General features: G+C 35.7%; 1 protein-coding gene across 3 annotated transcripts in view; it reads left to right on the plus strand.

Annotated features, from left to right (window-relative positions):
* The window catches only part of septin9b (septin 9b), a 50,333-nt gene that overhangs the window by 23,931 nt on the left and 12,198 nt on the right, over window positions 1-14,204 (plus strand). Inside the window, exons 1-2 of one of the 3 annotated variants that reach the window (XM_026263060.1) lie at window positions 3,557-3,677; window positions 11,527-11,700. In XM_026263060.1, coding sequence (XP_026118845.1) covers window positions 11,559-11,700 — 142 coding nt within the window. In that variant the 5' untranslated portion in view covers window positions 3,557-3,677; window positions 11,527-11,558. Of the gene's footprint in view, window positions 1-3,556; window positions 3,678-10,811; window positions 10,932-11,526; window positions 11,701-14,204 lie in introns of those variants that run through there. The other 2 variants (XM_026263064.1, XM_026263053.1) reach the window with 2 other exon arrangements.

Below are 14,204 nucleotides of genomic sequence, written 5' to 3' on the forward strand. Positions count from 1 at the left end.
AGGATTTTGCTGAGTGTTTTGAACAGTGGATAAGATGCAGGAGAACTGTGTGAGTTCCCAAGATGCCTAAATTGAAAGGGACTGAGAAATCATTGTTATATGTACAATGTTTCTTGTATCTTATTCAGTAGTGTATCTTTTTCCATATCCTATGACTGGATACTTTCCAGAGAACTCTTATACAGGTACAGGTACATCTCAATAAATTAGAATGTCGTGGAAAAGTTAATTTATTTCAATAATTCAACTCAAATTGTGAAACCTGTGTATTAAATAAATTCAACGCACACAGACTGAAGTAGTTTAAGTCTTTCTTTTAAATGTGATGGTTTTCCTCACCCTCTCCCCAGCAATGGCCTGACTTCATTGTGTTTTGGCTGTGGACCCCAGTGAAAAGCTTTGATGCATGTGCGTTGGAGTGAGAAAAAGATAAATTATTTATTCGGTGGGGGGTGTAAAGTAACCTTTAACCTACCTTATTTTTCCTTTGAGTTCTGCACATTATGACCTCATGACTCACAGCTGTCAACTTCAGAATACCAAACATCAGGGTTCATCCAGCTCTAGGAGGTTTCATTCTCTACTGATTCCAAAGATGCGATGAACAACACTGCTACTCATGTGGTGATTCATGAGAGTTGTAATGTGGACCAATGGCTTAGCAACTGTAATCGAATTAGAAACATTGCAGGAAGTGACCACACAACTGGAATGAATTAACAACAAACATGGGTACAATGCAATGCCTGTTTTTTGTGATACCTCAGAGAAACAGGCTTACAATTAATGAAAATGTTTTTCTCTTTTGAATTCTTTTGCTACAAACAGGGCCTACAAACAGGTCATTTTGTAAGTGGCCAGTTGTAAGAGAAGGAGCTGGAGACATCAACAGTGTCCAAAAAGCAGTTGCATTATTGCAAAAAAGTAGGCAGTTGCGATAAGTTCACAGACTGCGTTTGTTTGAATGGGTTGAACAAAAGTGCCTCAAGCAAATGATTTTGGACAGGCTTCTGTAGCAGTATAATGAAAGAAAAAAATTAAGAGAAATCTTTGATGACAACTAAGGAATATTTAATTCATGCTAATTTACATTTATAATTAAATATTAAAACTCCTTTCTTGCTTACAAAAATATGCAAAAATTGTTCAAAATGCATTTATGCATAAAGGAAACCAACTTTTAGATCCTATCAAATTTAGCTAAACTGTCAGAGAATTAAACAGACATGATACAAGGGAAACATGAAAAAAATATATATTTTAAAAAAATGGTGTCGCAGTAGACAGGATGTGACATAGGATTTAGACATGCTTTGTTGCCTTCCTAACTCTGTATACTGCCTGTGGAGGCAGTATTTTTCATTTTTCATACGCAGCCATTGTGTTTACAGTAAACTCATATCATTGCAGCTGTTGAAACTCATAACTTTCAAGAGTTGTTTCAGGGGTTAAAAACCATGAAACTGTATAATTTAAAATATATTTCTGGTAATATAGAGTAAAAGTAAAGAACAAGCTTTGCATATTTGGACACAAAGTAAATTAGTTAAGAATAAAAAAATATATATAAAAACGATCTTAAATGCATTCGAGTAATCAATGTCTGACCATAGATTATGACTGTATTGAACCATTGAGACCCTTTAAGACATTTATGGTGACAGTTTTACTATAATCACATATCATCCTTAAACTAAGTGTCCTTTAGTTGAATAGGACAGAAAAACACCAGGGGGACAGGAAGGTATTAAACCCAAACCTCTTCCAGATAAGAGAGGGTCTTAAATCTCTGCAGGCCTGAAGAATGAGTCATCCTCACAGCTTCAGTACTAAGAAAGCTGTGAAATTAATTCCATATGCTGTGATTATAAAGCATGCCTCTCACTATCGAATCTAATCTTGCACAGCATAAACTTCCTCCTCTACACACTCTATCTCTCTGTCTCTTTGTCTCGCTGACTGGTTTTTCTTCATTTTGCTACTGTGCAGTAATACACCTTAATTTGTTTTCTGATAACTTCCTGTGAGGAAATTAACACAAACATTCACTCTAAAACAACAAATAATTCCAGCCTAGAATCTCAGGAAGAGGCTGACTATGTGTGAAGAACAACTGGCCAGTAATATTTGGATGTTTATGGTAGTTATCATAAGCAGGAAGTTATGTTGTCAACCCTCTAAGGACCAATCTCTCGTGTATATGTGTAATTAAGATAAGCAGAGAAAACCTAAATGACTACAGGAAGTAGACTGCAGTATCTCTCCCACTCTCTTGTTTTCTCGTGTCTATGGTTTTCAATGAGCCTATAGGAGTTCCTGAGTAACATAATGCAGCTATTCTCAGATGTATTCAGAATTCCAAACTAGCATATCTTTACGGCTACTTCTTGTACCCTAAAATCTCTCTCTCATTATTCTCAGTGTCTGACTCCTTTCTTTAGACCTGATTTGAAGTTTCAAAAACCGAACTAAACATTGCACACATGACTATCGTCTCATTTATACTCAGTGCAGAATGCAGTTTTATCAGTGTATGTGATCAGTCTTTGCTACACAACAGGTGGCTGGATGGATGTGGTTACGCTCAGACACACGGAACTTCATTAGCGTGTTGCAAAAGAACTGTTGAGTTTAATAATTGTAATCCACCGAACACTGGAAGTTGGCTTTCCTTCAACCTTTTAAAAATACAGCACTGTTTTGTGCAGTTTAATGACTTCCTGACTCTTGCATGTTTACTTTCTTGCATGGTCAAAAAAATACAGACATGTGCACATGCACTTGTATACACATGCATACAAACATACGTATGCACATGTTAGACATCTGTGTTTCACTGATATAGTGGAGGCAAAGATATATTTAATCATTTCCTCTTGCATAGACAGTGACTGATTTAAATTTACAGAAATGTATGTTGGTAAAGTGTAGTGAACATTAACTTTTGCATTAGAAGCACAAAAAAATTGACTGCAATGTGTAGTTTTTGCCCTTTCTTCAACCCTGTTAAAAGAGAAAAGTGATTTACCAGGCACAATGAATGAGTGATGCCAAAAGAGTTACTCAGTTATGTATTCTAAACAAACAAATAAATATAAAATTTAATTAAACAAATTTTATATTAGAGGGAACACATTTACTCCAGTACTACCTAACATTAGATAAAAATAGAAATAGTGTTGTTAGTATATGTTTTTATATATATATATATATATATATATATATATATATATATATATATATATATAAAGTTAAATATAAAGATATTTTTTCAGAATTCTCAACAAATTCGGTCCACATACAATGATATGCCTTTAATAAAACAAATTAGGTTTTATTTCAGTAAGGAACATTAAAGTTCTCATACACACGGGAATACACATTCAAGTGCTTTTTTATATCATGGAGGGGACTCTCATTTGCCTTCCATTGTTTTTACACTGAGCTGATGATGATATTTCCCCCACAGTTTATGCAAAACCTGAGCCACACACCATGACAGATTCTACTATAGCTTATTTGAATGGGTGATGAGTGCTGCTTGGCTGTTCTGTAGTCACATGACCATGGAGTGGGCGTGGCTGTGAGTCCAGCTGGTGTTACAGGCTGACTCAGGCACAGAGAAAGAGGGACAGAAAGAGAGATAAAGAAAGACAGCAAGAGCTACTAAAGGAAGGGTGAGTCACAATCTGCTCTCCATGTTTACTTCTGCTAAAACAGGCTTTCTTTGCATGAGATTTACATCTCTTTCCAGAGTCTCGTTCAGAGAGGCTGGGGTGCTTTTACAGAGCGGGCGACGTGTGTGTGTGTGTTGCTGCATGCACAAGTTTCCCAGGTGTCCTCACTGCTTTCTTGCCAGTAAGGAAGCAAGTGAGAGAGGAAGAGAAGGGGAGATTTTGGCTAGCGTTTGTGGAGTTTTGTACTGTTTTAAGACCTCTCTTTCTCTTGTTTGTCTGTGCATTGAAACAGACGAGAAGCTCTGTGGACCCCTCCTTCTACTTTCTTCCATCCCCCTTCCTTTCTCTGCTCCTCCTGGCCCTCTCTTTTCTTTGTGTGGGGTGTGTGTCATCACTGCTCTTAGTTTCTAGAAATCAGACATTTTGATTATCAGTTCTTCTAATTAGTTTACATTGGACCCAGAATTCAAACTTGTGTGTCATAGCTTCAGATGTTCTCTGCGAGTTGATTATAAACATCCAATCAGCGTTGTTTGAATGGCTTCCTGTGTTCATTCTTTTATGTTTGTGTTGCATGACAGTACAGTTCCTGTTGTTAAATTTCTGTCATTAACATGGAAGCTAATTGACCTGTGTGTATTCAGCACAGATCTGTTCTGTTCCTCTGTTTAACTTCTGATTCCATTTGTCAGTGAGAGTCAGATTACTTCCAGTCATTTTTTTTTTCCCCAGTAACAGCAGTTAGCAATTTATCTAGAACACAAATCTTTCAGTTTTGTTTGAGCATGGCTATAAACCAATTACACTTACTTCTGTCATCTCCAGTTACATCAACAAAGTTATGTGATACCTGTTTAGCAGAGTTCCTTTTTCAGATAAAATACAGTACCACTTCCTCATATTCGACCCAAATATTTCACAGCAAATCCTATGTCATCTGTAGAACAGCTGAATATATATATATATATATATATATATATATATATATATATATATATATATATATATATATATATATAATTTTTTTTTTTTTTTTTTTTTTTTTGCTGAAATATATTATTCCACTGCAGCTGTTTTCTTTCTTTTTTGAAGCATGAACCCATTTTTTAACATCATGTAAATATAATATATTGTTGTGCTCTAAATGTAAAAAAAAATTTTTTTTTGATGATTTAGTTGGCCATATACCCCATATTATGCCACCAAAATTAATGAATTCAGAAGAAAAGTATAATCTGTCTTCATGTTGTTGTTTTTTTTTTTTTTTGACAGCTGTAGATTTACTGAGAGATGGATATATGATGCTGCAAGTGACACAATTACCTGTTTAAAAATCCAGTCCATTTGTTATTTATAATAGTAAGAGAAATATATATTGGCTGAATCAATATATCAATATTTGCCTAGTTTGGGATTAACTAGCAAATTATTATTATTTTGGAATAGATGTCTGTAAAAATAATAGTGGAGGTACCACTGATTTATGTCAGTTCCAAAGTCTACCAACAACGTTTGAAATGAAAAATACAGTAAAAAACAAACAAACAAAAAAACAAAGTCAGATGTATAGTGCTTTTGATTTATACATTTACATTATATAGGCCGTAAAGATGATTTTCTTGTGAGTGTTCAGATTAAAAATGACATTTAGCAACATGTGCTCATCAAAAATGGTTTTAAGATGTTTCTTCCCATGGCTTTTTTGGTTCTCTCCAATTATATTTGCCTACTGTACTCATACAGGCAATTTTTTTTTTCTTTTCTAGAAGGTACTTTGTAGAAAGCAGTATTTTAACACCCTTCGTCACCATATGCTTGTGGCATGTAATGGCGAAGGTTGAATTCTCACGGGGTGAGCAGAATGAAAGATGAGTCCACCAGTAGAATTCTTCACGCTGAGCACCAGAGTTCACCTCACCACATCTACAGATCAATGTACATTGGATGTGTAGTTTACAGTTGCATCTGGCTTTTGACAGATCCATACACACCAGAAAACTGATGGAAAAGAAAATATTCTGAATATAAGCCTCTTGGTTTAGTCTGTGGATCCATCGTCTGTGCATTAGCAGCTTTTAGTTTGCAGTGTTTGATGGATGGTATCAAGGGAGTCTCGTTTTACTTAATGTAAATCAAAATTAAATTACTTTTTACAGTGATATGGTGAAACTCTATGCGGTTTTTTAGGTGCCCTAAGAAGAAACACCCCATTTCAAAAGAATTAGAAGTGTAAAAATTCAACAAATACCATTGTTGCTTTCTTTATTATTGTATGCAATGCTTACCCAAGCCCACTGTATTCAAGAACTACAGGTTCCCCGCTGATTTTATACTTAATACACTGTTAAGTTGTCTTTTGAGCTATCGCTACCCCAAATTGTATTGTCTGAATTTTAAATTTGTCCATATTGGAATACTGGATAGACCCAGCATGTCTATCATAAATAAATGTAAATCACCTCAGACCAGGAGACTTTTAGGGACCAAAGCCTGGGCAGGGACTCCAGAAACAGGATTGGGCACCACAACTTTACTGAAAGTTAAGTGTATAGAACATAACTTGGAAGGCTTCAGGCCAAAAATCTTCAGAAATCTCCAGTTCGTGAGAAACACACCTACATTTTTACATAAATTATTATAACTTAAGTTGTTTTGATGATTTCCTGTTCTAGTGACACTCAAGATCAATGTTTCATGCATCTGGTGAACACATGAAGCATGTGAGAATCATCTGTTTCTTTCCGCTGGTGTTTTTTTTTAGTGAAAGTTTCTAGAAATTATCCAAGTAACTTAAGGCACCATATATCTGCTTCAGTCAAAGAAAGACATTAAACTTTATGACTGCATCTTCCTTCAATTCTTCCTGATCTGTAGAAAATGGCATCTTGAGCTTTCTGATTAAAACACAGACAGGCCAAGCTGCTATAGCTGATCTGAGACCAGTTTAGAAATGTCTGTACATACAGTGCAATATCATTTCATACACTAAAGTGTAACAAATTGAGTATTTTCAATCGACTCAAAAAGATTATACTTGGCCGTGAGGAGTTTTTTCATTGGTCTACATCTTTGGGAGCATGTGTTTCAGATCATTCAGAATTAGTTCTGCCTGACTTTCTTTGCACTTATTTTGAATAGTTATTTTGCAGCCACAAAATATCACTGAACCATGATAAATTTGGTCACTGTTGAGAGTTTCCTGATTTGTCATATAGTCTTATGGTTTTCCATTTACCAGCAAATAAGTCTGTATCACTATGTTCTTTATTCATTTTGTCATTTACACTATTTTCTGTAAGAACAGCTTTAGCAGCATTTACATTCCTAGCCTAGTGTAACCAGGATACATTTAGCTACACATTTAGGGCAACTGTCAGGTCTACTATGCTTCATTGGCTGTTGACACTAATTGTTAGTTGTAGAAACGTTTTTCATTTGGCATACTCTTGACTTTGAATGTCAGTTGCCAGACCAAAGTCCAGTTACAGGGGCCAATATACCACAGACCACTAAACAAGGGCAAATTCCCAACTGTTCTGGCTCAGAATGAAGACAGAATTAAATTGTATGTTGCCTGTAAGGAATGAATTGTTATATGGCCTTGTTTCAGCCTTTGCCTTGCTTTTCTGTGGATATATGGTTTCTGTACAGGGTTGGATCAGCTTCAGAAGGGGGACACACAACCTCTCAAGTTCTTAAAGTGAAAACAGGAAATCAACCAAGTCAAATTTTGGATACTGGGGTAGAGCGTTATTGATGTTTTGGAGAACTCATTGGAAAAATGAGACCCGTGGAATACTGGCCTATAGTTGGGGATTCTGTGGTTCTAAATGTTGTAATTTTCAGAGAGGACAAACCCGGTCATACTTCTAGATGTACCTGATGAAATGCATATCGTAGTCCTTGACTGCATACTGCAAAATTATAAGCATGGTCAGCTGTTCAGGCATTCTATTCAGAATGGACTGAGATATATTTAAGCAGAATAATTCAGCCTTGGTTCTTCTTGACTTATTTTCTTTATTTTCTGACTTATTTCTCTTCTATTTTCTTTACAAAAAGTGTATAATTAATTTGAATGAACTGTAATATAGTATTTAAATGTTGTGAATACAACATGTAATGTTATGTTTTAAAATAAATATTATGAAATATGACAACTTATATTAACATAAATGTGACATTTACAATAACTGAATGTGCACGTACATTTGCCTGCATGTGTGTGCAGGGACACACTTTTCAGCGGTAACCCCTATTTCCTGTTTGTTAGAACATTGACACATGCTAGTGAAAAATATAGGCCACAGACTTTGCATGAGAGACAGGATAACTGCCACTGCAGCTACATCTTTTTAGAACTGATTTGCTTTAATATTTAAAACTGGTCATGTGTGTTAGAGTGCACACAGTGGGCTGATCATGCATACCAGGGTCTGATCCCTTCAGGAAATCCTGGTCATCACCACAATACTTCTAGCTTAAATTATTATGTTGTAGATTTTTTATTTTTATTTTTTTTCATCTGGCCCACATTTCATGGCCTATATGAAACAAAGAAATATCGCTTTTGTTGTACCACATATTAACCTATGAACGTGTGTTTATTTAGGTCTAAGAGAAAGTCTTCTATATTAAGAATCCCATTTCATTGTTTTAATGCATACAAATTCACTGATCTTTTGTGGACTTACAATTCACATGTATAATTTTGTGCTTAGTTAGTCTTTATTTGCTGAGATTTAAGTTTTAGGATAAAATCAGCAACTTGACAGAGATACAAGATACAAAAACAGAACACGTGACAATAATTATTACACAAATCTTTCACACTGCTACAAATTTACATATGTAGATGGTATAAAGAACATAAAGAAAAAGCTGAAACATGTGTACATGCAGACCCCTGTGCAAGACAGGAGACTACCCATGATTGTAATGTACATTAATCACAACCTAAAGTGCATGTCAAGACACCTTCTTTTCCATATAATTGGTTATATGCAGTTTTCATATTGTACAAGATTGAGCTGTCCAGGAACTTAGCAGGGGGCCCCATATTTTTTTTTTAAACGTGGGTAATTTATTCCTATGTGAGGAGGTTAATTTCTCAAGTGTCAAGAATGTTGACGTTAATCAAAATGTGTTATTGTGTGTATGTTGCTAACAGTCGTTTATTGGTTTCCACAATGATTGGTTTCACCGATGCTAAAATGTGACAGGACAGTTATAGAATCACTGCTCTGGATAATCCATAGTTTTGGACTATGATATGATATTTGGCACACACACACGTATATATATGTGTGTTTAAAAGAATAGGTTGTGTGCCCTGCCCATGTCTCTGTCCTCCTTTCCTATTGATGCCTTATTTTGTTTCTTAGCAGATGGCCCACAACAGGTGTTGGCAGAAGGGGCAGTTGGGTAGTCATGTAATCAATGGGACAAATGCTCTTTGGTGTTTGTGTATTAAACCATAATTAACATGACCACACATTGTGAACCATTCCGCCCACCAGGGCAGCAAAAATCAAGTCTTGTCTTGGCTTCGATAATGACTATTTGGCATACTCTGAACATACTGTTTACATGGTATATTTTCCTTATCTTTTCTGTATGCATGTATCAATACACATACAGGATGTGCACAATAAACACAATGTCGTCACACTTAATATTGTAATTTAAGATTTGGTATAGAATCTCAGTCTTCATGGCTCCAAATTGGTTAAACTTACAAGGATAACATTCCACTGTGGTATCAAGAAACTGTGGTTCATTCAAGGTTAAAGTGTGGATTTCACTTGTGATTGACTGTTGGGTTAACATATGAAAAATATAGGTCACAGCAAACCATGAGGCTTCTCTGAGGCAAATGGAAAGTTCTAGGCTTCAGCGGTGATGAGTTAGGTTTACCTAGACCCATCATTTTATTTTAATTGGCTTTAAGGAGTTTTTGCCAAAACTCCACACAAACTGAAATACTGCATTAATCATTGAGTGTTTGGAGCCAGAGTCTGAGCTGAAGGCGGCGCCTGATGCTGAAAGCGGCGCATGAAAGGTGTGGTTTGCCAGAATTTTTTCTTTTATTATTATTTTTTTTTATTTATTTTTTTGCTGCCTCTTGTTATGCCAGTATGTTTTATAACCTCCTAGTTGCATTCATTTTTGATTTAGGAAAATCTGCCTCGTTATTATAAGCTTCACAGTAACCTTACTGTGTGTACATGGTAATGTGTGGAAGTTAAATTGGAAGTTAAGAGGCTTATTGGCCCAAACTGTTCAAAATACGAAATCAAACATTTACAGTGAGGGGTTTTAAAGCATGATTATTCAGGTGACAGGTGAAAAGAGATATTAGTGTAAGAGATATAGTGACTGTTATGGTGTTTCTAATTTGAATAATAATTAAAACACAGAGACTGAAACTCATGGTATTAAATGGCATATGCTACCATTTCTTGGTATTGTTATGTACTGTAGTTTGTCTGTGTATCTGTCTTGCTTGGACTGAATTGTTTTTAGACTCTCAGAACAAACAATTTGTTTTCTCAGAAAAGGCTGTCAAAAGATGTGTGCAACTCACTGACAGGAAACTGTGATGCTACAGATGAACTTATGCAAAAGTTTTGATTTGACTGACTGACAATTTTAACTTGACTTCTTAGACATGAAAATGTACCTGTAAACATAGGAGTGAACTAAAAAAGAATATTTAAAACATTAAAATAAGACTGTTTCTCAAATTTGGCTAGACTCTCAGTTTTGTGTTTTATTCAACCCTTCTCTTTATGCTTAATAATGCTATGTACAGATGTGAAACATGCAGCATATACTGTTTTAGTTAAGTCACAGATTTTCCACCTCAGGCAACTGATGAAGCAATAGTGTGTTTCATAACTGATAAGTTATGTTTGTACATGCCTATGCTTTTATGCTGTGAAGTAAATTCATCTTGTGTTATCATCTGGATAAAGTATGTTATTCATTATATTGAATTACATGTTATTTATTTATTAATGAAAACAGTACTGGAATATTTAGGTATATCTCTTTCTTTTTTAAATTTTGTGCAAGTGATAGACGTTCTTTGAAAAGAGGAAGCCACACTTTGTCGTTAAAAAAGGAAAAGCAGCAAACTTGTTCCCTCCCACTTTCACATTGAGTTGTATGTCACTTGCTTTCTGTTACACATTTTTCAAGCTACTTAATCATCAAATTCAACGACTTTGCAGACTGAATACCCTCTTTTGGGTAAGCTTGTGGTTAACATTTGATTTATATTTTGCTGTTTTTTTTTTAATCTTTCAGTGAATACAGTAGTCTGTCAGTTGATCAGTTGATCAATTGAGGAGAATTTGAAGAAGTTTAAGGAATTAAGAGCTTGTTAATTGTTTTTTAGAAACATGATATAATGGTGATTTCAAAAATGTTGCAAATAAATTGTGTTGCTTATGTTAACACGTGTCTCGTTAATATGAGGAAATAAGTGTTGTGGGTTTTCTGCCCTACTTTATATCCATGTGTTCTGACATCTGGTCTCTCTGCTCTCTCTACATACCAATATAATATATTTTCTTCTTTTTAATAATGTTAAATAACTAGCATAACATAAGCAAACAGTAATCAGACTTTTGAGATTAGATAACATTATATTCAAAACATGAGGTAAAAATTTACTGAAAAATTAACAGAAAATTGCCATTTGGCTTAGTTGGCCAAGAAAGCTATGACACTGATCATGTAATTGAAAACTGCATGTGCAAAAATGTTTAAGCCAATTTTTGCCATATACAATGAAAATGCTAATGGTTTGCCTCCCTCTTTTTGTGTCACAAAATTTCTTTAGGGCCAGAGGTCATTACAAGTTCTTACGGCAATATGGCAGATGTAGGAAAGACACCTGTGGCACGGAATGAGAAGACAAACAATGACTTTGGCTATGTGGGCATTGATGCCATCTTGGAACAGATGAGGAGGAAAGCCATGAAACAAGGCTTCGAGTTTAACATCATGGTAGTGGGTAAGTAGAGGTTTCGGTGTGCAATTACAGATGTGTTGCTTTTTTGTTCTTATGCACAAAATAAACATTTGGTATCACTGGAAGCTTGATATAAAAAAGCCAGATTAAATAGTTAGATAAAGAGTGTTCAAATAAACATTTGATAAGGGTAATAATTACTATTATTGACATTCTGTGACCGCTTATACTGTTATTCTTTTTAAAGGTGTGTATATATTGGGACTTTTCATTTAGAAAGCACAAAAGTTCTGTGTACAAAGTTTATGGAATGCAAAGACTTTGAAGCTCCATTTCTCAGAATGCAGATAGAACCTTATTCCAAGATGACATTTTTTTTCTAGTTGTAAATTGGTATGGTTTGGATTTGATATGGAACATGATCCATACCTGAGTGTTTTGGGTCATGGGCGTAGGTTTGGTCTCAGCTTTGGTGGGGACACCCCCACCTCCTGGTCAGTCACTACTGCTAGTTTATTTGTGTGGCTAGCTAGTTTTTTTGCCTACTTACACTCTGACTCTGCTTTATGAAAAAGCTTCTTATGTCCCCTTTCTTCTTCTTGGGTGTCATTTACAAAGTACAATAAGGCGCAAAAAAACGGAATATTAAAATGTTTTTACCCTGGCTTTTGTATGTGGCAGAGAGACAGCCCTTACCGTCGGCGTTGTCAAACATGCGTGCGCGCGCGTGCACGCAAACACACACACACACACACACCACCCGCTCGCTGCTAGTGCAAGCACAAAAGTAGTCCCGGACCGCGTGTGTAGCCTGTCAGATACCCCGCCGCCAATCAAATTACAGCGTTTCTTGTACTATCGTCGTCCTGGCCGTTAAAATCGATCCAAAAATATCAGTGCAAAGATCCAAATAGCAGTTCAACGGAGCTTGCTAAATATTGGTGGGGACAAATTAGTCATCTCAAAATATTGAAAGGGACTAGTACCTAGCGCCCCCCCCCCCCCCCCAAACCTATGCCCATGTTTGTAGTGATGAGTAGTGAAACAAACAAACAAACAAAAGATCTATTAGACAATAAAGCAATTTCAGCTAAATCAGTCAGAGGACCATATGAAAAAAATGATTAACAGGCTGACTTTGGCCCAGCAAGCTGTTAGCGAAAAGGCCTTACAGTAATCAAAAGTAATTGGTAAAAAATATAAACTAAATGTCATATCCACATCCATATCCATAAAATATAATACTACGTGCCATTACTCCTACACCATTTTCTTTTAAAGTGTATACCTTATAATACTGTTTTTAGTGAGCAGGAAGATCATGCATTGCCATTACATCTTTTACATCATTACATCTGTTTGATCCTTAAGTTATTAGCCAGAGACCTTCAATCAGCAGTCAACACCACCCAGCACTAGACCAACAATTTCACATCTACTGACACACACACACACACACACACACACAATGGGACACAAGGTGGGTGACTTGCCTGGCAGCAAACTGCCAACTTAACCCCAATATCCAACTTCAAGCTTTTTAAAATTGAATATCTTCCTGGAGATATATTATTCTCCAGCAGTATATAACCCCGGTTTTATTTTTCTTGGCAATGTGTAAAACTGAACATAAAACCTGTAGCTACTTGCAGAGTATTAGAAGAATTGTTTCTTGACAGTGCTGGATGTCTTTTGCTTCTTTGACTTAAGACCTGAGACAAATGCTTTTGTTTCTCTGAAAGAACATGTTGATGTGTGTTTTAATCTAGTGCTTTGGTAAATTAATATATGGATATGTAGCAGCTTTATGAAAATTTAAAAAACTTGTTCATGAATTGATCTTTTGGGAGTTGATGAGTGATTTTGAGTGTTTTGTTGTCAAACTATAATCCTCTGATTACCTTTTACTGACTATTTTAAGTCTAAACCTTGCCAAATATCTAGAGGTTGGTGGTTACTATCAGGGATTTTATAGTGATGTTTTTTTCAGTTACTTACAATGTACGCCAATATGTAAAAAAAAAAAAATCCCTGTAGAATTCAATCGGACATGGTTAATGCTTTCTGCAGTGAGAGCATCTGCCTTGGCTGCTTCACTCGACTGATTCCAGCTAAAGTTTTTTGCAAACAACTGCTCCCATGAACCTCCTCTAGAAACAGTGGCACTTTTATAGAATTGTGTGTGTGTGGACGGCCATTATATGAACCCGGTGGCAAGTGTTGAGTCAAATCTGCAAAGGGGAATGAAAATGCTACTCAGTCCCGTAGTCCCATTTAGTCCACTCAATATATAGCTATTTGTTTTTTACTTAAGCACATGGATTAGGGTTGTTAATTTTGAATGAACTCGATCTAGTACATCAGAATGCAGGTGTCAGTGTTTAGTGGTGTCTTGGCGTGAGATGTCATAAACACTACTCATGGTGTGAGATGCTAAAAAACAGCAAGATAGGTTCAAATTGCCCTGACAGTCTATGCTTACTTTATCCCCAAATCAAGAATGCCCAAAGAAAGAATTTGCTCAATCCTGTGGAGTAGTTCCAACT

Source organism: Carassius auratus, chromosome 6, assembly GCF_003368295.1.
Source record: "Carassius auratus strain Wakin chromosome 6, ASM336829v1, whole genome shotgun sequence".
NCBI classification, from domain to species: domain Eukaryota; kingdom Metazoa; phylum Chordata; class Actinopteri; order Cypriniformes; family Cyprinidae; genus Carassius; species Carassius auratus.